We start from the raw sequence: 25,155 nt of genomic DNA on the forward strand, positions 1-25,155 counted from the left end.
TCAATACTTGTATAACTAGTTTTTTCTATTTTTTTTCCAAATCTAATTCAAACCTCGCTCTGATCTGACCTGAACGAGAACTAACCTGAAAATTTTAACGTTTTGTTATGAAAATTTTGAACACCGAATGGACTTCATTGAAAAAAAATCTTGGATCCGCCACTGAACCCACCCCATGATCCTACTAGGCTATAATGCCATAGCCAACAACTTTGTACTTGATCAAAGCTATATGGACCCGATCACAACTTACGTTCGTATCAGCACAACATATTAAATAGGAGGGACACGATTATATAATGTGTTGTGCCGATACAAACGTATAACTAAATACAATTTAGTCTAGTTTTATTGAGTTATTAGGCCCAAGTCAATAAAACGATCACAACAACTTATCACCAAATACAGTATAGTCTACCATAACGAATTTACAAAATTCAAGAACTAGTTTTAAATAGGAGGGACACAATTATGGGAAGAAAGTAGACATTGCCATGTGACAGTCATTATCAAAACGACTCACCCATATCCTAATCAATTTAGCTCACGTGTTCATTAAGAAATTTAGTGAGTTATTCTACTTGTATAAAAAACAATATGATTCAACTCATTACAACATCAAAACTCATATTAGTTTGATCATTATGTGCGATAACAAGCCATGTCAACCAGCCAAGTCAAATTGACAAGAAGTTCATTTATGTTCGTAAATGAACACGGACATTTTTTTTGTTCATTTAGTTCAAATGAACGAACAACAAATGTTCCGTTTATAGTTTATATTCATGAACATTCGTTAATTTTTATTTAGGTTCGTTCATTTACATTCGTTTGTTTACGCTTATTTATGTTAGTGATTTTACGTTCGTTTTTATATTTATTTACATTAAATATTTGGCCCATTACAACTTAGTCTATTTTATGAGATTAAAGTGTAACCAAATACAATTTATTCAAGTTTTATTGAGTTGTTAGGCCCAAGAGACTGTTCACGTTTACTTTCAAATGGTATCGGCTTAGTTATGTTCATTCATATACGTTCAATCTTGTTCGTTTATATTTGTGAAAAGTTCGTTTTATACGATTAATGAACAAACTTAAATGGAATCGTGAGATCATTTGGTTATTAATATTCATCCATCCATGTCGTTTATGCTATTAATGAACAAACGTAAATGGATACGTGAGATCATTTAGTTATTAAATATTCGTTCATTCATGCCAATACACGGGCAAAGCTACCCTTCCACCTCAACAACATGAAACCCTTTCACGGACGGCCTGTTGGATTATAGGGGATTAAGTAACCAATTTCGAACCAATTGCCGAAAACTATGATAAAGAAAAGCTTGGATTTCTTTGTGTATTCACTTTCAGATTAACATATTTAGTGGTACTACCAATGATTAATATGATTAGATGTGTAGAACACTTCAAGAACGAATATGAGATTGTTTTAGAGATAGATAAAATCGTACCATAATTCATTGGCGGACCTACCTTTACGGGTGGGTGGGGGCGCACCTCTTGAAAAAAACGAAGTTAGAGTATTTTTGAGGCAAAAAACCCGATCGTACCCCTTTAAAATATGGTTGAACCCTTCACCCGTACCCTTAGAAAAAAAATCTTGTGTCCGCCGAATTGCATCTCACGACATAACCGTCGCATGCCCCTTATGTTGACAAGTCTTCTATTTACATGACACATCATCGGGTTTTGTATTTTGGAAACAATCACATACCAAGATGTGATCCATTAGCAATGGCCCAAATTATTAGTATAATAATTGATTAGTCCATTACAAAATGAAAGAACCAACATGTCTTGTTATTTGATCCATAACCAAGGCCCAAATTGGATACTAATTTATAAAATTAAATATAAATTATAATAAAAACCAATAAATACCCGATCTTATTAAATTAAAATGAGTTAGCACTCTTCTAACTCGTTCTGTTTTTAACAAGATCAACTTAGTCGACAATTAAATCAGTGTCAACTAGGGGTGTGCACGGTTCGATTATTATCATTAACCATATCTGTAACCAAAGCCATCAGTTAATTGGTTCAGTTAATTCGATTAATTTGTCAGTTTTCGGTTAATAACCAAATCAAACAAGTACCAATTTTTTTTTTGCTTATAAATACATGTAATGGAGGTATAAATACATAAAATGAATGTATAAATACATCAAATAAACAAATACATAAAATAGAGGTATAAATAAATAAATAAATAAAATTGAGGTATAGATACATAAAATGAAAGTATAAAACATTAAATGAAGGTATAAAAGCTAAAAATATATGAAAATATAAATGATTCAGTTCGATTAATTTCGGTTAACCGATGGTAAGAAAATAATCAATAACCAACTTTCGGTTAATTCAGTTTCAATTAATTTCGGTTTAATTTCGTCGGTTTTCGATTCGGTTATTGCACACACCCGTAGCCGAGAGAAGGTGATAATTCAATTCAATAGAGTCCAATCCTTTTTATCTTCCGGATCATAAAACAGACCGGGTTAAAAAAAGTGGAGTGTCCAGTCCATATAAAAGAACAACAAGGGTTTGTAATTTATTCGGATCTATGCCCTCACACACACTTTCATATACATCTGCTCGCTCATCTGTAACAACATTTCATCATCATATACATCTGCTCGGTCATCTGTAACAACATTTCATCAAAATGGCTTCAACAGCTGCAGTGCCGTTTTGGAGATCTGCCGGAATGACCTACATAACCTACTCCAACATATGTGCAAACCTTGTCAGAAACTGTCTCAAAGACCCCTACAAATCCGAAGCTATCAGCCGTGAAAAGGTCCATTTCTCTGTTACCAAATGGGCCGACGGAAAGCCTCAGAAACCCAGTAATTTCTTTTCTCCTTTTCTTCATTCGTTTTCATTTGTCGATTGTTTAGGTCTAGCTAGGGTTTGCTTTTTGCGTGCCAAAATTGTTGATTCTATATGTCTGATTATGCGATCTATGAGTTTGTTTTATTTTAGGTTTTATTGGATTATTAGAATACGTAGAAATGAGCTTTTTCCCAAATACCCGTACCTGTACCTGTAATTCTGTACCCAGTTATATTGATTCCGGTATTCGGTACTTTCGGTATTGTACGGTAACGGGTAAAATAGGGTACTGGTACCGATTTTAATACAGAACTTTAAAAAAGGTTTTTTATATTATGTTTTATGATACTCGTATTGATTTTATCTATTTGATACATGTGTCGTATTGGTACTCGTACCAATTTCACTTATTTGCTACTCGTATTGTATTGGTATCCGCATGGATTTTTACTTATTTAGTAATTGTACTAGTGCTCACTGCTCACTGGAAGCACCTCTCTATCCCTACCCCGAGTCATTTAACAGGGGGAGGTGAGGGGAGGGGAGGGGAAGGAAAATTTTCTCTCCTAATCTCTCCAATTTGGGAGGATAAATATATGGTCATATTTGGTCATATTTTCTTCCCTTTTCCCTCCCCTCCCCCTGTTAAATGAAACTCGGGAACAAGTTTTTTCATATTTTCATCTCTTTTCCCTCCCCTCCCCTTGTTAAATGAGTCTCGGGAACACAGTGTAGGGGAAGACGGGTAAGGTGTGCCTACATCCCACCCTTCCCAGACCCTACCAACAGCTTTGCTATTCGTGGGATTTTACTGGGTATGATTGATTGACTGAGTAATTGTACGAGTGCTCAAAAAATAAAATTGAAACAAAGTGGTACCAGAGCAGGTACTGTACCGAAATACCCATACCATACCAATATATTCGATACGGTATTTGTTACCCAGTTTTGTTAAAATTCGGTACGAGTACGGGTACTGTACCAGTCTCATCCATATTATGCACACGAGTTCGTGTATGATTGCTTTTTCTTTTCTGATAGATATGTGTTTTTTTTTGGTTCGTTGTTTTTAGAAGTTGTGTATCAATATTGTAATCGTTTCAAGTTGCTCTTATTCAATCTTAGATATTCAATCAATCAATCTTGAATATAGGGCATTTGGTGTTGTTCTTTAAATTGAACCATCTAACATGTATATATATATTTCTATCTATCTATTTAACTGCAAGTTTAGAAATGATATTACATTAGTTATCAAGGGATGCACTTGGTCTAAATCTGAGGCGCAAAACGTAAAAGCGGTGCGCTTTTCGTGCGCGGGGTCCAAAGTGATTATATACTTTTGTTTATATATTTCATTGGTTTTTAGCAGCATCCCTACCCAAAATTTAGCTATAAATAAGCTTTATTTAGGCTGTGGGGCGTTTTATGGGGCGGAAGATGCCAGGCAACGCTGGCTAACCCACACCGTGCCAGCATTAGCCACGGCGTTGCCCTGCTAGCGTGGCTTTGAAGCCTGGCGTGGTGCCGGGGGGAGCTGACTTGGCTGGTGGTATATGACCGTTTGGCATAGCCGTTGGCCAATGGCTATTTAAAAAACAATTTTATCCACATGGCACCCCCACTCCGCTAACCCACGCCCCTTTCACACCCCACTTTTTTGGGTGTGGACTGGTGGAGCCCCCACAAGTGCCACGTGTCGAGCAAAGCCCCCAACCCAATTGATGCTTGATAATCTTAATTGTTCGTTTTTTATGTTTGTTCATGAACTGAATTCTATCCTATGACAGATTTGCTTAACTTAATTTTGATTCTTGAAACAGCTATCAGGTCTGATTCTCCTGAAGAGTGAGGCGGGAAGATGTTACATTTTGCGTTTGTTACTGAAGTTGATCTGGGCTTGGTTCTTGTTGCACAAATAATTTTTCTAGCAATTTGTTGGATTTGAACCTTGTTTGAATGGATTTCTGTTATTTTTGATGTTGGTGGTCTTTGATTGGTAACGATCCAATGTACTGTTTTTGTTATTTAACAACTCTTTACTCTAGTTGTATATAACCGTGTGGATTTGAGGCCACTTCTACGCATCTTCAAAGAGTACCTTGATGATTAATTAAAAGTGTATGCAATGTTGTAGACGTCGCTTGGCGCTAGTCGGACAGTGGGGAAGGACTAACGATTAATCAGGGATTAATCGTTGGTTAATCGATGCATAGTCGGGATTTTTACAACCAAGAGTGTATGCAGATGGCTTACATTATTTGGGTATCATTGGATGAACACCACATAAATTCTTACATTTGGAAAATTAATATTGGAGAAAAATGTTCAGATAGTCCATGAGGTTTTGTGAAATTTTATCTATAACCTCCTTTTGACACTCATTTCTTGGATTAGTCTCTAATGTGTATGAAAGTTAGATTGGAGAAAAATGTTCAGATAGTCTCTATTTTTTTTTTATTTAAATATAAAAACCCAACAAAGACCTCACCATCTAACCCTTTTCTTTTTCTTCTTCTTCGTATTATCACTCACTCCATCGTTATTCCTTTAAGATCTCTCTCTCTCTCTCTTGTCAAACCACAAGCACCACCACTTCTACCCAAATTTCAACGAACCTGCAACTTCTGGGGCCTGTAAAACCACCACCCGATCACCATACACATCTCCTTCATCGAGGATTAAGATTTGAATCAAGAAGTTGTAAAGGTTGAATATTTTTGTGATTTCAACTAATTCTTGATGACCCATATCAAGATTTAAACCAAACAAGTGGAAAGGTTGAAACTTTTTGTGATTTTGAACAAAATCTTCTTGATAACTGATGACGTGGGTGCTCGGAACCTCCCATTCAGCAAAGCTGAAAGCAGTAATACTTATGATCAGAAGCTGGAAGAAGTCACACTGATGACCAAAAGCTGGGAGCTTACATTACTATACACATCCCAAGTCTCAATGTTGCAAAGTCAAAGTGACGAGACTTTTCCCAAAAGCACATAAAGCAACATTGAGACTCTCAAAAAGCAGACCTTTCACCAAAGAAGTAAGGCTACTCTTGCAAGCAACGTTTCATAGGTTAAGACTTACCACAATTGGAAGATGAGCTGTCTAGGATCTTCCCCAAGGCAGAGACCTCTGCCTATATAAAGGGGTCTCCTAATAACTCCAAATGTATCAAATACTATTCTCTCTCCAAAACTATTCTGTCTCATTTATGCTTAACTCTTAGAGAACCATTTATTGATTCTCACATCGGAGTTCAAACATGGGAGGCTACCTCTCACGTTAAGGCTAATGATGTTCTTTGTTTGTATATTCTGATCAAGAAGCTATCTACCGGAGTGGATCCTGAACCTTCCCCATGCCATACTCTTGTTGTTTTAACAAGTGGCGCCATCCATGAGACCTGTGCTACTTAGAACATCAATTGTGGGAGTTCAGACCCTGTTCCTAAGTTACCATCTCTTTTATGGCCGGAAAGGATCCTCTTCCGAAAGATAATTCTAAGAGTTCACTGCCTGGCTCTAGCTCTCCAGATACACCAGGGTAGGTAGTTGTTCTACGAGAACGAACGAACCTGAGGTCGAATCGTCGTCCCAAGAAATTCAACAATTCTAAACACCGCCTTCCACACGAGAAGCTCCATCTTCGCCGAGTGAAGTACTCTTCGAGTAGAAATGATGGAGATAACTCCCGAAGGGGTAAGGAACAACTTTATACAGCTAAGAGAACTACTAAATGGGTTGCGAAGAACGAACCAAAGGGGTGAGGGTTCGCTTGTCTTATGACGAACTGAAAGTTATACTCTCATCCATGCCTCCACCCTTGTGTAGCACTACCTCCCAAAGTTTTAGTTGACACCCGACGAGTCCAAATCCCATCCTAACCTTATGCTTAATGGTTCACTTTGGCATGGGAACATGCACCAAGGCTCTCCTTTTTTCCAATCAATAAGCCTAGAGTTCATCGTTGAACAACTTCTTCAACTAGCTCCATCCACACCACCTCAGACACAAACCTCATTTGAAGAAGCTCTTAGATCGCTACCTTTTGCCTGCAATGCAGTGGCTGTAAGTTTGTCACCCGCTTCATACATTAACCAAGGCTTCCCGACTATACCTCAACCTCACTTGAATGCCCTGTTAGCCTAGCTAAGTCAAAAGCTCATAAGAAACAACACCTGGCAGACAGCTTCCGGTCTGTATGGGTAACAAGCTCATCCACCAGGAAGCACCTGGGTTAACATAGACGTAGTTGGTACAGGGACGAGCTTTGATGTTCCTTCTATGCCCTACAAGCCAAGCTCGTTATCATGCTTCTCCGACGAGATAGCTGACTATGTTTTCCAAACCAAGATAAAGATGCCTTCGAACGTCAAAACATATGATGACTTGGAAGACCCTGAAAACCACCTTGTAGTGTTCACCAAGTTTGACTTGCTTGTACCCTTCCCACCAAGTTTGTGCATCGTCTTCAAATTTGTAGGTAACCAATCTAACTTTGTATTGATCCGCAACTCCAAGTACTCCAAAAATCTTTTCAACATGAGCTATCCCGTTTCTTGCTTCGATTAGATTAGTAACGTGACTGAAAGACATTGGATTTTGCTTTTGGAACCTATCGATCCACATGTGTTCTCACCAGTGTCACCACCAGAAGTGTCACCACCAGAAGTGTCACCACCAGAAGTTGGATTAGTGTTAGCACATTATGGATGATGAGATTGCTGAATAATGGCCTCAACTCTTTGAGCAACAAGGAAAAAATTAGATATTTAGACTTTTTATTGTTTGAGCCATCTGAACCGGGTCGCCAACCTGAACATAATACCCGAATTTATCGATAGGAAAAAAATTCTTGGATCTCATGACTTTCGCCCCCTGATTTAAAAGTTCAAGATCTGCTGCTGAACACCACTGCAGTTGATTTGGGTTCATTCGGGTTTAATGGGTTGTAATGAGGTGTCACTCTAGGGTTGGTTTATCTAATTGGTGGTATCAGGTAAATTGGATTATGCCCCTTCTAGGCTAGTGGTTGTGGGTTATGGAACGAGCTTGGTAAGGTGCCATGTCGGTCAGGGTGCTCGGGAACACCATGCCCTCTGAAGAAGTCTTGGTGCCAACGGGAACTTCCCGTGTCTCCCCTGAAGAAGTCTCGATGCCTAGGTTTAGGGATGTAGGGAAAGAATGGAAAGGATGTTGATGTGGCTTGAGATAACAATTAGGAATAACTAGAATTGAGACCCGCCGGCGGGGATTCTTTAGTTATAACTAAATCGATCTAGGACCCGCACGTTATGTTAAACCTGTCAAATGGGAAAAAAACAGACAATATAAAAATGTTCACTTAGACACGCACGTTGCGTCGTGTTAACTTGCAAACTTTAGAACGAAATGTAAAAACGTTAAAGCAAAGACGCACGTTGCGATGTGCTAAGTCACAAAATTTAGAACCAAGCATAAAGCGAAAAATTTACGGAAAATGAAAACTATAAAGGACCAAAGTTAAAAGTAAAAAATAGTTGTGAGGATAGATTGCAAAAGATAAAAAGTTTTGGGTTGAGTGTAAAAAAACAGTTTTGGGTTAAAAATAATTTATGAAATACTTTTGGGTGAAAAGAAAAAAAAATAATTTTTTTTATAAACCCCAGAGCCAAGGTTGTGACAACCATATGCATAACCATTTTTTCTTTGGAAAACCCTCAGAGCACACCCCGTGTTACGGCGGGGCGTAAAACGGTGTCAAATAGTACTAATGTCGCACAACCGTCATCGACCACCAACACACTGACTCGACCTATTATTATATATGGAACAATAGGGAAAAAGAGAAACCATAACACATAGAAAATGGCTATCTTATATGATTCCTAATAATCACGAAACATATGATTAATCATTTGAATTTCATGTCACATGAAGATGCTTGATTTAAATAGAATTACTACATCACAACTTAGGTGTGAATTCAATTTTGAAAACCAAAACTATTTCCTTTATTATTATCTCTATAAATTCAACTCAACTCAACTCACTCTTATGTTTCACCCCAAGAATTAAACATGAATTTAAATCATATGGTGGTTATGGTTGTTATGGTGATAACATATATGCAGCACCTTCCCATAGCATCGTTTCAGTTTCAGACTCATAACATCAACTGGGAGACCCCTCCTAAGGGAAAAGAACGCGGATATCAAAAATGGGCATACAACACTAAATTCTATGTAGGCGATGTTCTCCAATTTGCATGGTCACCAGGCAAAAACGGAAATCATACCGTCGTAGAGGTGTCGTCAAAGTTGGTATTAGATGCATGCAACACCAGTGCCATCATGGCCAAGGACGTCCGCAAAGAAAGTCCCGCTATATTCTCATTGGGAAAAGAAGGCTTTCACGGTTTTATGTGCACACTGCATTGTAAGAGTGGTCAAAATTTTCAACTTAAGGCCCTCCCTAGTTGAAACTCTTTGCATGAGAAAATAATAATAATAATAATATGTTATATATGAATGACTCTATGTTATCTATTTTAAAAAGTCACTCCATACTGACTTTTCTAATAACCCAATAAATCACTCAATACTGACTTTTCTAATAAGCCAATAAGTCACGCCAAACATGCACTAAATATACATAATTATCCTATATCCTACCCTCTGAATTTGGTATGACACATAAACTTGTCTAGCCTTTGAATTTGGTATGTTATTTTACGTAGTGAATATACATATGATTCAGCTGTTATATATTGTTTTGATCAGGGCCGTCTCTAAGAATCCTTAAGAATTTTAAGGCTCTGTGCGAGTAGAAAAACTAGGCCCCTAAATATAAACTTATTTTTATAAAATTAGTAATAGGACGATGGTTGTAGTAGCAATGAACAAAAAAAATATATTGTAGCAAATGATTTATGTAAATGGTTAAATGAGAAGAAAAAAACTTACATATTTAAGCAACAAAACATGCAAACTTTTTCTATATAAATGGTTAAATGAGAAAAAAAAAACTTGCAAATCGAAGGAGACTCAAATTTAAATGTGAAAATTTATAATTTTAAACAAGAAAACATGTAAAGTTTTTATGTAAATGGTTAAATGAGAAAAAAAAAAAACTTACAAATCGACGGAGGTTTTGAAAATTCCAAACTAAAGGCTAAAAAATAAGCTTTATGGGGCATTTCACCTTGTTAATATAATATGCTAAATCTAACACCTTGAAGCCCAAACAAAACATGGAGCAACCTAAGATGCTTGGTTCGTCCTCATGGTTTGCAGATATTACAGAGTTGGTCCTAAGACTTTAATAATTATAGCGTTGGTCTCAGTAGTTGTACTTTTTGCACGCGTATTGTTCTTATCACTAACCCATGTTAAACTTCTTACAATAAAAAAATATAAAGATGGCTCACTCTCATTTTTTTTCTCTCTCTATCCAAAACTCACCACCACCTCCTCCACCGTCAACCCACTAAAAAAATATAAAGAGTGTCCATCCCTCATCCTCTCTCTCTTTAAAACCGACCACCATCTCCTCCACCGTGAACCCACTAAACCTCCATCTGGTTTGCATCTTGCAAAAATCAAATCTTTCAAAAAAAAATCATCAACTTTAATTTGTTTGGGCTCAATGTTGGATAAAAAAAGGCATTCACGAATAAGGTGCAGCCTACATAGAGAACTCGGTTTTGGACATTCATGATAAAATCCCCTTTAAATGGCGAAAATAATAATAATTAATGATAAAATCCCCTTTAAATAGCCAAAATAATTATAATTAAAAGAACACAATCTTTATTAAAAAATTTTCATCTTTTACTTACAAATATTGATGATTTCACAAAAAAAAAAAAAAGAAATTCATATATATGTATTAATTTGAAACATTGGGATTAATACTGCTACAGTAATTTTTTTTTTGTGTTTGACTTTGTCTTTTTGTTTTTTTTTTTTATTTTTAACCTTTAACTTTCAGTATTAACTCTTACGACCCCTTAACTTTTTAAATACTTTTTAACCGAGTTTTACGTCTTTATTTTTATTTATGATTCGATATAAACTTAAGTTGATTTGTGTTTCGACATAATTTTTTTTATGTTTTCTCAACTTTCAGTATTACACACACTGACAACCCTTTAACTTACTAAATACTTTTGTAGTTGGTGATTTTTTTTCTTTTTGCCTTTTTTTTCCTTTTTTTACTTTTAACCTTTAATTTTCAGCATTGACTCTTATAACCTCTTAACTTTCTAAATACCTTTTAATCGTCTTTTACGTCTTTATTTTTATTTACGTGTCGATATAAACTTAAGTTGACTTATATTTTGACATAATTTTTTTTTTTTTGTATTTTCTCAACTTTTAGCATTGACACTGACAACCCTTTAACTTTCTAAGTACTTTTGTAATCGAGTTTTCCGGTCGATGTAAAACACGTGTTAACATACTTTTGTACTTCTCACGACTTTCAATTGTAAGTTTTCTCTCTCAACTGGTATATCGGATCAAAAATCGGGTTGCCCTGCGCCCCCGCCGCGAAGCACGGGTGTAACCCACTAGTTAAGATAAAAACACAATCTTTATATATAAATGTAATCCTTTTCTTACAAAGATTAATTGTGATTGTTGGTGCATATTTCGTACGTCTGCCACTGTGTGAATAGTTAGATAGAGTGTGTGTTTGTAACGCCCCAAAAACTCGAATGTTTATATTCGCTATATGTCCTTATATGATATATCCTGAAATAAATAACTAGACTATTTAACCTAGTTAAGTGTATGTGTAACGCCCCAAAACTTGAATGTTTACATTTGCCATATGTTTTAAATGATAAAACTTAAAATAAGATGACTAGACTACCTAACCTAGTTACATAGTTAGTAAAAAACAAATAAGGAATGAAATTGGGACAATTATGAGCAAATAACAAACATGAGGGGCTGAAGTTAAAGATTTGAGATGAAGTTTTGATTAAGTGCAAAAGTTAGTAGTTGTATGTGTTTGGTGTGTGTGTGTGTCGACACCAACAAGAGAGAAGAAGGGGAGAATGCTCAAAAGATGCAATTTCATCAAATTGAAAAGGGAATTCAACCCAAATCTAATGCATGTACATGAATTCTTGATCATCTAGCCCTATAAATCACTTGGTAAGTTGTAGATTCTTATTTTATAATCTTTTTGGAAATGAGTTATGATCAAATTCATGAATTCGTATGAAACTAAGCATGATTAGGTATTAGAAGCATCAACTAGAACTTATTTTGTATGTAATTTCAAGTAAATTGATGTTTAAGATGAAAACCCACTAGTTGGGTGATGAAGATGACATGGGTGTTTCACCCATGTCCAAGTCTTGTTCAAATCATGATGTAGTGTGAGGCATTAGATAAATTCTTGTTAGATGAATTGTGTATATTATAGAGTATGTATGATATTTGGTTGAATTTGATGAATGAAGATAAGAACTTGGAAGATTATGCATGAGTTAGTTGTACATTGTGCATTGAATGGTGTACGCACACCAAGTGTTTGATGAAATGACTTGGTGAAGATAGGAAGGGAAATTGTATGCAAGAATTGAGTAACTTGGCATAGGATGTGATAATGTAGTATTGATAGTTAAGATTAGCATGAGATACGTGTTTTGAATGAAATACATATGGGTAGTAGTTAATGATGTGATTTAGTAAAAGTATGCTTTAGGAACTAGTACTCAAAGCTTGAAAGGTGGTACACACCATGAGGCGGATTAGTGGCATAATGGTAATGTAGAATGAACGTGTACTAAATGTAGAAGTTGTGGACTACTAGTTAAATATGATGTTACGATTACATGAAAATGATTTTGTGAACATAGGGTATGAAATTAAGTGATCATGTAGTTGTATGTACCACATGGTGTGAAAGTAAAATGTGTATGTTGTGATTACAATAATCTATCATATCAAGATAAATGTGTGTGTATGTTCATAAGTTGGAAATAAGTAAGCATAACCATTGACTTTTCGGAAAGGTCAACGAATATGCGAGTCACATGATTAAACGTATGAATGTGTTTATGAGATTTATGTATATGTGTTAGGACAATTATGCATGGGTATGCATGATGATAAATTTGATTAAGAGAATGTAAACAATGTGGTTGTCGGTTTATGTCGTATGCATGTTAATGTTTGGCTAATGAAAGTCTATATAATTAAGAGTTAGAAATGGATGTGATATGAACAAACGTGCATACTAACTATGATGTGAACATAATGACTTGAAAGTATAGGGATCATGTGGAAATGGACTCAAGCAAGAAAGGCAAACGGGTCAAAAGGAGGCAAGGGAACAGACGCAAAAAGGTAAGTGATTTCCGTAATCGCTTCTTAGTTGTTTATGTAAAGTTATGTGCTAGTTAGTTAAGTAAGTTAATTGAGGACCAATACGGATGTGTGGTATGAAACCAATGATTTCTGTTAAGTAGATGTAACGGGTCAAAAATGCAGTCTTGATGTTAAAACGAAAGTGTTGATTGATGAAAACATGAACGAGTCGAATAAACCGTGAATGAATAATAAGCCGATAGCGCATAAGTTAAGAATTTCCTTAATCTGGATGTGGGATTTTGAGTCCATAGGGTAGAGAACCAATTTACAAGCATGTAGGAAGAAATGGGAGGTTAAACGGATAAACGGGTTGAAAGTTATGTGTGACAACTTGAATTTCCAAGATTTTTATTTCGCATTTATTGCACGTTTATGTGTTGTCCAGTTGTTTAATTCAATGTAACGTGTTGATACAATGAATTGTGTTGTGTAATTGTGCATGGTTGTTTGTTAATTGTGATAGACTTGTCAAGTATGTGAACTTGGTGGTGAAACTGTGAAATTGATTGAGATGGTGTACCTTTGTAAAATAGAATAATTGAGGGTGTGAAGAGTTATTAGTGAAAACTTAATTATACTTAACCCTAATTCTTCACTAAACCACACACACAAGAATCCAAGCACGTACTTTCATTTCTTTGGCTCTAGCAATCATCACCATCATCATTGACAAGCTAATCATCACTTTTGATTTCACATTTCTCTAGGATCATCACAAGGTAAATGATTATTGTTTGTTGATTTCTTGATTCTATCAAATGATTATTGTTTATAGATTTCTTGATTTTGTGTTCATGGAAAACCCTAGTTTCTCATGTGATATTCTGTGATTTGATCTTGAATAGTTGAGATTATGACATGATTAGATACATGTTGGATAGGTTATCATTGTGATAATTGTTGTTGTTGATTAGCATTTGATGATTTGTTATGTTCTGCCGTCATTGCGTATGAAGTTAGGGTTTTTAGAAGGATGAAACATGGAAAACGTAACTGCTTTAATCTTTACGATTCATATGATTAATGTTGCCCAGAGTTTGTGAAAACATATGTCTGAGTTTATAATAACATGATGTCTAGTCCGAGCTTTATGCAAATTATATAGTCTGAGTTTTGAATAACTTATCAAGCCCGAGTTTATCTATATATAGATGTAATGTCCGAGGTTGTTTGAAAGACATATGTCCGAGTTTATTGATGAATCTATGTCTGAGTTTATTGATGAATCTATGTCCGAGTTTTTTTTATTAATAAAGGTCCGAGTTTCTTGATTTAATCCATGTCCGAGTTTTAATGGCTCTCCTTGTCCGACATTTAGCTTTAACATAATTATGTCCGAGTTTTATGAGATGAGCAAGGGTCCGAGCTTTACAAGGGGGTGTTGATGTCTGAGTTTAAACCCCTTAGGTTGTCCGAGAATTGATTAATGGAAGGGTGGTCTGAGTTTGTGACCCCCTTGATCATTGTCCGACTTTAAACCCCACCCCCATGGTCCGAAGTTTTTATAATATGCCATATCTTGTCCGAGTTTGTAATGGGAGCCATGGTCCGACCTTGTTACTTGTTTTATATGTCTGAACTTCTTTTATACACATACCAAGGGTCCGAGTTTCATGAGGAAACCCCCCCCCATGTCCGACTTTTCACACATAGTCAGAGTTTCTAAGTCCTTGTCTCCTGTCCGACCTTTTTGTGATGCAAAGGAGTCCAAAGTTTGATAAGTGGATTGTGTTGTCCAAGTTCTGTTGGTTTTATATGCTGAATAGGTAAATAAGTGTTATGTTATGACAAACACCAACGATTAAGCTTCCTGTATACTTCTGTATATAGTTTCATGCAACTGTTCATGTATGCTTATAACAGAATGCTTCGATATATGATTTCATGATTGTGATTGCAACTGCATGATCCTGTACACAATAAACACACACAACACAATCGCTTGGATATCAAAGATGTGCAAACCCTAATTCGATGCACTTACATCGTGTCATGTGTAATATAACCTAGGTCGTGTGTAACGGACTTAGACACTTAACAAACCATAGAAGCAATAACATACCGAGCAAACCAAGGTGAGTTCACACCCTTACTAAGGCATGGGATTCCCAAGGGCTTGGGAATGGGATTGAAGGAATAAGATTGAATGGATTTGTGCTGACACTAATACTAGACTACCATACCACTGTCCTCGGTTGTGCAGGACATATACTTATGCTATTTACTGTCCTCGGTTGTGCAGGACACATACCCACAATCTACGTAGACTTGTACTTACTACTATCCTCGGTTGTGAAGGATACCTATACTTATTACTATCCTCGGATGTGAAGGATACTTATACTTATTACTATCCTCGGATGTGAAGGATACTTATGTTTATTACTATCCTCGGTTGTGAAGGATACTTATGGTTACGAGTAGTCTAGTGGTTATACAACATGGGAAGCCCCCACCAATAGAACGTACTAACGGCCCAGTAGAGCCACCTGTTACAAACGAACTTACTATTACGCATTTACTCTCTGTGAACTCGCTCAACTAGTTGTTGATCCTCTGTTACATGCCTTGCAGGTCGTTAGGTATATGGAGCTTGCATATGGAGGAGCGGGTCGTTGTGGGCTTGGATCGTGATTATCTTATTAAACACTTATGACATTTCGTACTTAATTATGTTGGGTTTTGATTATACGCTTCCGCTAAACAATGATAACTTACTTATGTTTTGGAAACACCTTTCATATGGATTTGGTTTGGATTATATTGCAATTACTTTTACTTTATACAATGTTCTATATGATTGGTGGCTTGATCCTGGTCAGTCACGCTCCCAAGCGGTGATACTCCGCAGGTGGATTTTGGGGCTGTGACAGATTGGTATCAGAGCCATTGGTTATAGAGAACTAGGTTTTAATATGGGAAAACGTTTTTATTAAAACCAGACTATAACCTGAACAGTGCTCTCAACGATCCACAACGACGCTTCGCTCCACGTGCAAGACTCAACATCCTAGGTAATAAGGTTTATGTTTATTGCCTACATGCTAGAATTTGCATAGAACTTTGCTCGTAGTATGCTTACCTTACTTTGCTCACTACTTGTTATTGCTTAAGAACACTTACGTGCTTACACTCTTCTGTCATCGCACTATTCGCGAACCTTTCTCACTTATGTTGCCTTTGATGTGAAGATCAATGGCCGGACGAATCAACATGACTCAAGCCCAGCTAGAGGCTCTTGTTCAGGCTCAAGTTGCTGCGGCACTTGCAGCTGCTCAAGCAGGTAGTATACCCTGCAGTATAGACACACACTAGGATCTTTAGATCCTACATAAATTCTCGTATTTAACTTTGTCCTATTCGTACCCAATAGGTCAACACGCGCAGCAGCCTGTGTGCACTTTCAAGAACTTTATGGATTGTCGTCCTAGCACATTTAGTGGCACTGAAGGAGCGGTTGGACTCCTCCACTGGTTTGAAAAGCTCGAGTCTGTGTTCGAGATGTGTGAATGCCCTGAGGCTCGCAGGGTTAAGTATGCCACTGGTACTTTGGAAGGGATCGCGTTGACTTGGTGGAACGCGCAGGTGCAGATCCTAGGGTTGGCAGCTGCTAACGCCACCCCTTGGAATGACTTCAAGGAACTGATTAAACGTGAGTACTGTACTCGGGAAGACATCCACAAGCTGGAGGATGAGTTTTATCATTTGAAGATGACTGGGTCAGAAATCGAGGCTTATACCAAGAGGTCGAACGAGTTGGCTGTGCTGTGTCCAACTATGGTGGACCCTCCATACAAGCGTATTGAGTTGTATCTCAAGGGTTTGGTGCCAGAAATCCAAAGCCACGTAACATCGGCTAATCTCGACAACATTCAGGCTATTCAGCGCCTCGCTCACCGCATCACAGATCAGGCAGTGGATCAGAACAGACTGCCAAAGCGTATCAGCGCTACTGCTACCGCTACTGCTTCTACTACACTTGCCACTCCCAGTGATAGCAAGAGAAAATGGGATGGGGATTCTAGCAAGGGGTCAGCTTCAGTGCAGTCACAAGCTCAGCAACGAAAGACAGACAGTTACCAGAGTCCCAGTCAGCACTCCTCAGGCAGCCACAGACAGGGAGGATATCGAGGAAACCTCCCGAAGTGTAACACCTGCAACAAGCACCACAGTGGCCAGTGTAATAAGGGTCGCTGTCAAAGATGCCTCAAGATGGGCCACGAGGCCAAAGATTGTAGAAGCCCTCGACCTGCGAACCAGAATCAGCAGCAGCAGAATCAGCAGCAGGGCAACAAATGGTGTTTTCATTGCGGTGCAGAGGGTCACTTCAAACGGCACTGCCCTCAGCTGAACAGGAACCAGAACAACAACAACAACCATAACAACAATCAGGGAAATGGCAACAACAACAACAACACCGGAGGGAACAACAATGGCAATGAAGCAAGGGGTCGTGTGTTTGTGTTGGGGCAGGGTGATGCCAGAAATGATCCCAACGTCGTTATGGGTAAGTTTCTTCTCGACGATATCTATGTTACTGTTTTGTTTGATTCGGGTGCGGATACGAGTTATATGTCCTTGAAAATGAGTAAATTGTTAAAACGTACACCAACACCCCTAAACACCAAGCATGTGGTAGAGTTAGCAAACGGTAAAAGTGTAGAGGCCACGCAGATAGTTAAGGGTTGTAGCATTGTCTTAGCTGGTCAAGTTTTCTCTATCGACCTTATTCCTATAGTTCTGGGTAGTTTCGACATCGTCATCGGTATGGATTGGTTATCTAAACAGCAGGCGGAGATTCTATGTAAGGAGAAGATCATTCGTATTCCTCGTTCGGGTAAGGAACCTCTCGAAGTTCAAGGCGACAAGAGTGGTGCAGTGGTTGGTATCATCTCTTTCCTGAAGGCTCAGAAATGTTTACGAAAGGGTCATACTGCTATCTTGGCACTGGTTACTGATGCAGCTTCGAAAGAGAAAAGAATTGAGGATATTCCTGTTGTACGCGAATTTCCTCAGGTGTTTCCCGAAGATTTACCTGGTCTACCGCCTCATCGCCAGGTCGAGTTTCAGGTCGAGCTTCAGGTCGAGCTAGCTCCAGGAGCAGCACCTATAGCTCGTGCACCGTATCGTTTAGCTCCAACCGAACTGGAAGAACTGTCAAAGCAACTACAAGAGCTCTTGGATAAGGGTTTCATTCGTCCAAGCTCTTCGCCTTGGGGAGCTCCTGTACTATTCGTGAAAAAGAAGGATGGCACTTTCAGAATGTGCATTGATTATCGCGAACTGAACAAGGTCACGGTGAAGAACCGTTATCCTCTTCCTCGCATTGACGACTTATTCGACCAGTTGCAAGGGTCGAGTTACTACTCCAAGATTGATCTAAGGTAAGGTTACCATCAGCTGAGAGTCCGGGATGAGGACGTCTCCAAGACAGCATTCAGAACTCGCTACGGCCATTACGAGTTTCTTGTCATGCCATTCGGGCTTACGAACGCGCCTGCAGTCTTCATGGATCTTATGAACAGGGTGTGCAAACCTTACCTAGACAAGTTCGTCATTGTTTTCATCGACGACATTCTGATCTACTCCAAGAGTCAGGAGGAACACGAGCAGCACTTACGTCTTATCTTGGAACTTCTTCGAAAGGAGCAATTGTACGCCAAGTTCTCAAAATGCGACTTCTGGCTTCGTGAAGTCCACTTTCTAGGCCATGTAGTGAACAGGGATGGGATTCATGTCGATCCATCCAAGGTAGATTCGATCAGGAACTGGCCTGCACCGCGTACACCAACAGAAATACGCCAATTCTTGGGTTTGGCGGGATACTACAGGCGGTGTATCAAAGACTTCTCCAAGATCGCGCAGCCGCTTACTATGCTGACACAGAAAGGTGTCGTTTACAGATGGGGTAATACGCAGGAAACTGCTTTTCAGTACCTAAAGGATAGGCTTTGCAGTGCACCTATCCTCTCACTGCCCGAGGGCACGGATGACTTCGTGGTTTATTGTGACGCATCGATACAGGGGCTTGGTTGTGTATTGATGCAGCGGGATAAAGTTATTGCCTACGCCTCTCGTCAACTCAAGGTTCATGAACGGAACTACACGACGCACGATTTAGAACTGGGAGCTGTTGTTTTTGCGCTTAAGATATGGCGACACTACCTGTACGGTACCAAGTGCACAATTTACACCGATCACAGGAGTCTCGAGCATATCTTCAAGCAGAAGGAATTAAATATGCGTCAACGACGATGGGTCGAACTGCTTAATGATTACGAATGCGCTATCAAGTATCATCCAGGCAAGGCCAATGTTGTGGCTGACGCCCTCAGTCGGAAAGACACCCTACCTAAGCGCGTGCGAGCGCTACAGCTTACTATTCAGTCCAGTCTTCCTGCACAGATACGAGCTGCTCAGGTAGAAGCTTTAAAACCCGAGAATGTCATGGCTGAAGCCTTACGCGGCTCAAGGCAACGCATGGAACAAAAGGAAGACGGCGCCTACTATGTAACGGGGCGTATTTGGGTTCCACTTTATGGCGGTCTACGAGAGCTTGTGATGGACGAAGCGCACAAGTCTCGCTACTCGGTACACCCAGGGTCGGATAAAATGTACCACGATATCAAAACAACATACTGGTGGCCAAGTATGAAAGCCCACATCGCCACCTATGTTGGCAAGTGCTTGACCTGTGCAAGAGTCAAGGTTGAATATCAGAAACCCGCAGGCCTACTTCAACAGCCTAAGATACCTCAATGGAAATGGGAAGAAATTTCCATGGATTTCGTTACAGGCCTACCTAGATCTCAGCGTGGGAACGATACAATATGGGTAATCGTGGATCGACTCACCAAGTCTGCACACTTCCTGGCTATTAAGGAAACGGATAAGTTCTCCACTCTCGCAGACATCTATCTTAAAGAAGTTGTTTCAAGGCACGGGGTGCCCACCTCCATCATCTCGGATAGGGATGCACGATTCACGTCAGAGCTATGGCAAGCGATGCACAAAGCGTTTGGCTCTCGTTTAGACATGAGCACAGCATATCACCCTCAGACGGATGGGCAGTCTGAGCGCACAATTCAAACCCTAGAAGACATGCTTCGAGCGTGTGTTATCGATTTCGGCAACGGCTGGGAAAAGCACCTCCCTTTAGTGGAGTTTTCATACAATAACAGTTACCACACCAGCATTCAAGCCGCTCCATTCGAGGCATTGTACGGACGTAAATGCCGGTCACCTCTCTGTTGGGCAGAGGTGGGGGATAGTCAGATTACGGGTCCAGAGATTGTAGTGGACGCCACAGAAAAGATTGCACAGATACGACAACGCATGGCGGCAGCACGCGACCGTCAGAAAGCCTACGCGGATAAGCGTAAGAGGCCATTGGAATTTCAGGTCGGGGACCGGGTTTTACTCAAAGTCTCACCCTGGAAGGGTGTGGTTCGATTTGGTAAACGAGGCAAACTCAATCCGCGGTATGTTGGACCGTTCGAAATCACTGAAAGAATAGGCTCAGTAGCCTACAGACTGAACCTACCAGCTGAACTCGGTGCAGTTCACAATGTATTTCACGTGTCGAATCTGAAGAAGTGCCTGTCAGATGAGACCCTCATAGTTCCTTTTAAGGAACTCACTATCGATGAGCGGTTGCAGTTCGTCGAGGAGCCAGTTGAAATCACGGACCGGGATGTGAAGGTCCTCAAACACAAGAGAATCCCTCTTATTCGAGTTCGTTGGAACTCCCGACGTGGCCCAGAGTACACCTGGGAACGCGAAGATCAAATGAAAGAAAAGTACCCCCAGTTATTCGGAACCAATGCATCCACTACTGAGGCTGAAGCTACTACTGCGGAATTTCGGGACGAAATTCCAAATCAACGGGGGGATGATGTGACACCCCAGGAAAACCAGTGAACAATACAGCTTACCTAGCTTCCTCAGTGAGTGCGTACCAAATTTCGGGACGAAATTTCTTTTAAGTTGGGGATAATGTGACAACTTGAATTTCCAAGATTTTTATTTCGCATTTATTGCACGTTTATGTGTTGTCCAGTTGTTTAATTCAATGTAACGTGTTGATACAATGAATTGTGTTGTGTAATTGTGCATGGTTGTTTGTTAATTGTGATAGACTTGTCAAGTATGTGAACTTGGTGGTGAAACTGTGAAATTGATTGAGATGGTGTACCTTTGTAAAATAGAATAATTGAGGGTGTGAAGAGTTATTAGTGAAAACTTAATTATACTTAACCCTAATTCTTCACTAAACCACACACACAAGAATCCAAGCACGTACTTTCATTTCTTTGGCTCTAGCAATCATCACCATCATCATTGACAAGCTAATCATCACTTTTGATTTCACATTTCTCTAGGATCATCACAAGGTAAATGATTATTGTTTGTTGATTTCTTGATTCTATCAAATGATTATTGTTTATAGATTTCTTGATTTTGTGTTCATGGAAAACCCTAGTTTCTCATGTGATATTCTGTGATTTGATCTTGAATAGTTGAGATTATGACATGATTAGATACATGTTGGATAGGTTATCATTGTGATAATTGTTGTTGTTGATTAGCATTTGATGATTTGTTATGTTCTGCCGTCATTGCGTATGAAGTTAGGGTTTTTAGAAGGATGAAACATGGAAAACGTAACTGCTTTAATCTTTACGATTCATATGATTAATGTTGCCCAGAGTTTGTGAAAACATATGTCTGAGTTTATAATAACATGATGTCTAGTCCGAGCTTTATGCAAATTATATAGTCTGAGTTTTGAATAACTTATCAAGCCCGAGTTTATCTATATATAGATGTAATGTCCGAGGTTGTTTGAAAGACATATGTCCGAGTTTATTGATGAATCTATGTCTGAGTTTATTGATGAATCTATGTCCGAGTTTTTTTTATTAATAAAGGTCCGAGTTTCTTGATTTAATCCATGTCCGAGTTTTAATGGCTCTCCTTGTCCGACCTTTAGCTTTAACATAATTATGTCCGAGTTTTATGAGATGAGCAAGGGTCCGAGCTTTACAAGGGGGTGTTGATGTCTGAGTTTAAACCCCTTAGGTTGTCCGAGAATTGATTAATGGAAGGGTGGTCCGAGTTTGTGACCCCCTTGATCATTGTCCGACTTTAAACCCCACCCCCATGGTCCGAAGTTTCTATAATATGCCATATCTTGTCCGAGTTTGTAATGGGAGCCATGGTCCGACCTTGTTACTTGTTTTATATGTCTGAACTTCTTTTATACACATACCAAGGGTCCGAGTTTCATGAGGAAACCCCCCCCCCCATGTCCGACTTTTCACACATAGTCAGAGTTTCTAAGTCCTTGTCTCCTGTCCGACCTTTTTGTGATGCAAAGGAGTCCAAAGTTTGATAAGTGGATTGTGTTGTCCAAGTTCTGTTGGTTTTATATGCTGAATAGGTAAATAAGTGTTCTGTTATGACAAACACCAACGATTAAGCTTCCTGTATACTTCTGTATATAGTTTCATGCAACTGTTCATGTATGCTTATAACAGAATGCTTCGATATATGATTTCATGATTGTGATTGCAACTGCATGATCCTGTACACAATAAACACACACAACACAATCGCTTGGATATCAAAGATGTGCAAACCCTAATTCAATGCAAACACTTACATCGTGTCATGTGTAATATAACCTAGGTCGTGTGTAACGGACTTAGACACTTAACAAACCATAGAAGCAATAACATACCGAGCAAACCAAGGTGAGTTCACACCCTTACTAAGGCATGGGATTCCCAAGGGCTTGGGAATGGGATTGAAGGAATAAGATTGAATGGATTTGTGCTGACACTAATACTAGACTACCATACCACTGTCCTCGGTTGTGCAGGACATATACTTATGCTATTTACTGTCCTCGGTTGTGCAGGACACATACCCACAATCTACGTAGACTTATACTTACTACTATCCTCGGTTGTGAAGGATACCTATACTTATTACTATCCTCGGATGTGAAGGATACTTATACTTATTACTATCCTCGGATGTGAAGGATACTTATGTTTATTACTATCCTCGGTTGTGAAGGATACTTATGGTTACGAGTAGTCTAGTGGTTATACAACATGGGAAGCCCCCACCAATAGAACGTACTAACGGCCCAGTAGAGCCACCTGTTACAAACGAACTTACTATTACGCATTTACTCTCTGTGAACTCGCTCAACTAGTTGTTGATCCTCTGTTACATGCCTTGCAGGTCGTTAGGTATATGGAGCTTGCACATGGAGGAACGGGTCGTTGTGGGCTTGGATCGTGATTATCTTATTAAACACTTATGACATTTCGTACTTAATTATGTTGGGTTTTGATTATACGCTTCCGCTAAACAATGATAACTTACTTATGTTTTGGAAACACCTTTCATATGGATTTGGTTTGGATTATATTGCAATTACTTTTACTTTATACAATGTTCTATATGATTGGTGGCTTGATCCTGGTCAGTCACGTTCCCAAGCGGTGATACTCCGCAGGTGGATTTTGGGGGTGTGACATTATGCGAGTTTTAGTGCGCGCGAACGATGAAACAACACAGCAGGAAAAATCAACATTTGAGAGCCGACGCCCATATGGGCCGTCGCCGACGCCCTCTGGAAATGTCAGTTTTGCTGACGGGTTATCTTGCTGTCTACGGAGGTTTGGGCTACGGGCAAATGCAAGGGCCGTCGCCGACGCCCCCTAGGGCCGTCGCCGACGCCCTTCCCACGTCCAAAAAGCTGAAAATTAGTTATTTATGTTATATATGCATCGTAGGCTTCGGTATATTATCCGTGGTTTTTGGCAAGCCTTTTAAACATGATTTCGAGTGTTCCCTCGATACTTATGAGTTGCAAACTCAAGTCTAAGCACCATGTAATTCATGTATGGATATATATGAGGCATGTAAGATCTTGGACGTGTACATATTAGTGTATGTACATATGTAGATGTGTATTTAAGTATATATGAAGGTACGTATGAGTGTATGCAAGTAAGTAGAGGTATAGTAAAGCATGTATGTACGTAGATGTGTATTTTATGTATATATGAAGATACGTATGTGTATATGAATGTATGTAGAGACGTAGTAATGTATGTGTGTATGTAGATATGTAATTGGTATATATGAAGGTATGTATGAGTATATGCATGTATGTAGAGATGTAGGAAGGTAAGTACGTATGTAGATGTGTATGTATACATGTAAAAATGTACGTGTGCATGATTTAGGTACGTTGGGTAATATGTTATTAATAGTGTGCCTTGTGAATGATAAGTAATGCAGGTACATTATTGAAGCCTCACCAGAATATGAATACGCAGTTGAAATGCTTAAAGATAGAATGATAACGCAATAGGAAGTGTACGAGATGGAATCTTGTTTATGTATTGTGTACTAATGTGATGAATGTATGTGGTGAGTGCAGGTTGTACGGGTCACGGAGGATCATCAAGGAATAAAGATCGAGGACCGAGTCACATGAAGGATTGTACGGGGTTGTCTAAGGATGTAATTTGTTATACATAAGTTATGATTTATTCTATAATTGAGTCAGTTTGATGTATTCAATATAAAAGAGTTATTTTAAAAGTGAACTTTCAAGTAAGACATAAGGTTTATAATGAAAGAAATTTTATGGCATGAACTTCCGCTGCGACTTTTGTTAATTACGTGTTAGGGTCTTACAGTGTTGAATATTTTATAGATTAATGAAAAATCTAACATTTAATGGATGATGTTAGTGTTAGGGTCTAAAATGTTCAGATGTTAAAAATTTCTTTTATGGGCTAAAAGAGTAAAAATGATATAACCACATGGACCAAAATCGTAATTTACTCTATTCATAATAATCGGTGTTTATTTTTTTTTTTATAAATTCATAATAT

At 38.7% G+C, this 25,155-nt stretch overlaps 1 protein-coding gene and 1 long non-coding RNA gene across 2 annotated transcripts; both read left to right on the forward strand.

Moving 5' to 3' along the window:
* The first annotated feature begins 2,584 nt into the window (after nucleotides 1-2,584).
* Nucleotides 2,585-4,949, forward strand: LOC110894143 (ATP synthase subunit epsilon, mitochondrial). Its single transcript, XM_022141331.2, has 2 exons — nucleotides 2,585-2,876; nucleotides 4,686-4,949. The coding sequence occupies exons 1-2, from the start codon at nucleotides 2,693-2,695 to the stop codon at nucleotides 4,712-4,714; spliced, it is 213 nt and encodes a 70-aa protein (XP_021997023.1). The 5' UTR covers nucleotides 2,585-2,692; the 3' UTR covers nucleotides 4,715-4,949.
* Nucleotides 4,950-13,172: 8,223 nt separating this feature from the next.
* On the forward strand, nucleotides 13,173-24,859 carry LOC110896403. Its single transcript, XR_002567888.1, has 2 exons — nucleotides 13,173-13,207; nucleotides 24,696-24,859. It is a non-coding gene; the product is annotated as an uncharacterized LOC110896403 (long non-coding RNA).
* Nucleotides 24,860-25,155: the final 296 nt, after the last annotated feature.

The sequence above is a fragment of the Helianthus annuus genome, chromosome 12 (genome assembly GCF_002127325.2).
Source record: "Helianthus annuus cultivar XRQ/B chromosome 12, HanXRQr2.0-SUNRISE, whole genome shotgun sequence".
Taxonomy (NCBI): Eukaryota; Viridiplantae; Streptophyta; class Magnoliopsida; order Asterales; family Asteraceae; genus Helianthus; species Helianthus annuus.

Bases quoted from the DNA above. Each gene is read 5' to 3' on its own strand.
- LOC110894143 (XM_022141331.2), top strand. From the start codon at position 2,693: ATGGCTTCAACAGCTGCAGTGCCGTTTTGGAGATCTGCCGGAATGACC. The intron at 2,877-4,685 runs GTAATTTCTTTT...TTCTTGAAACAG, and splicing joins CGGAAAGCCTCAGAAACCCA to CTATCAGGTCTGATTCTCCT.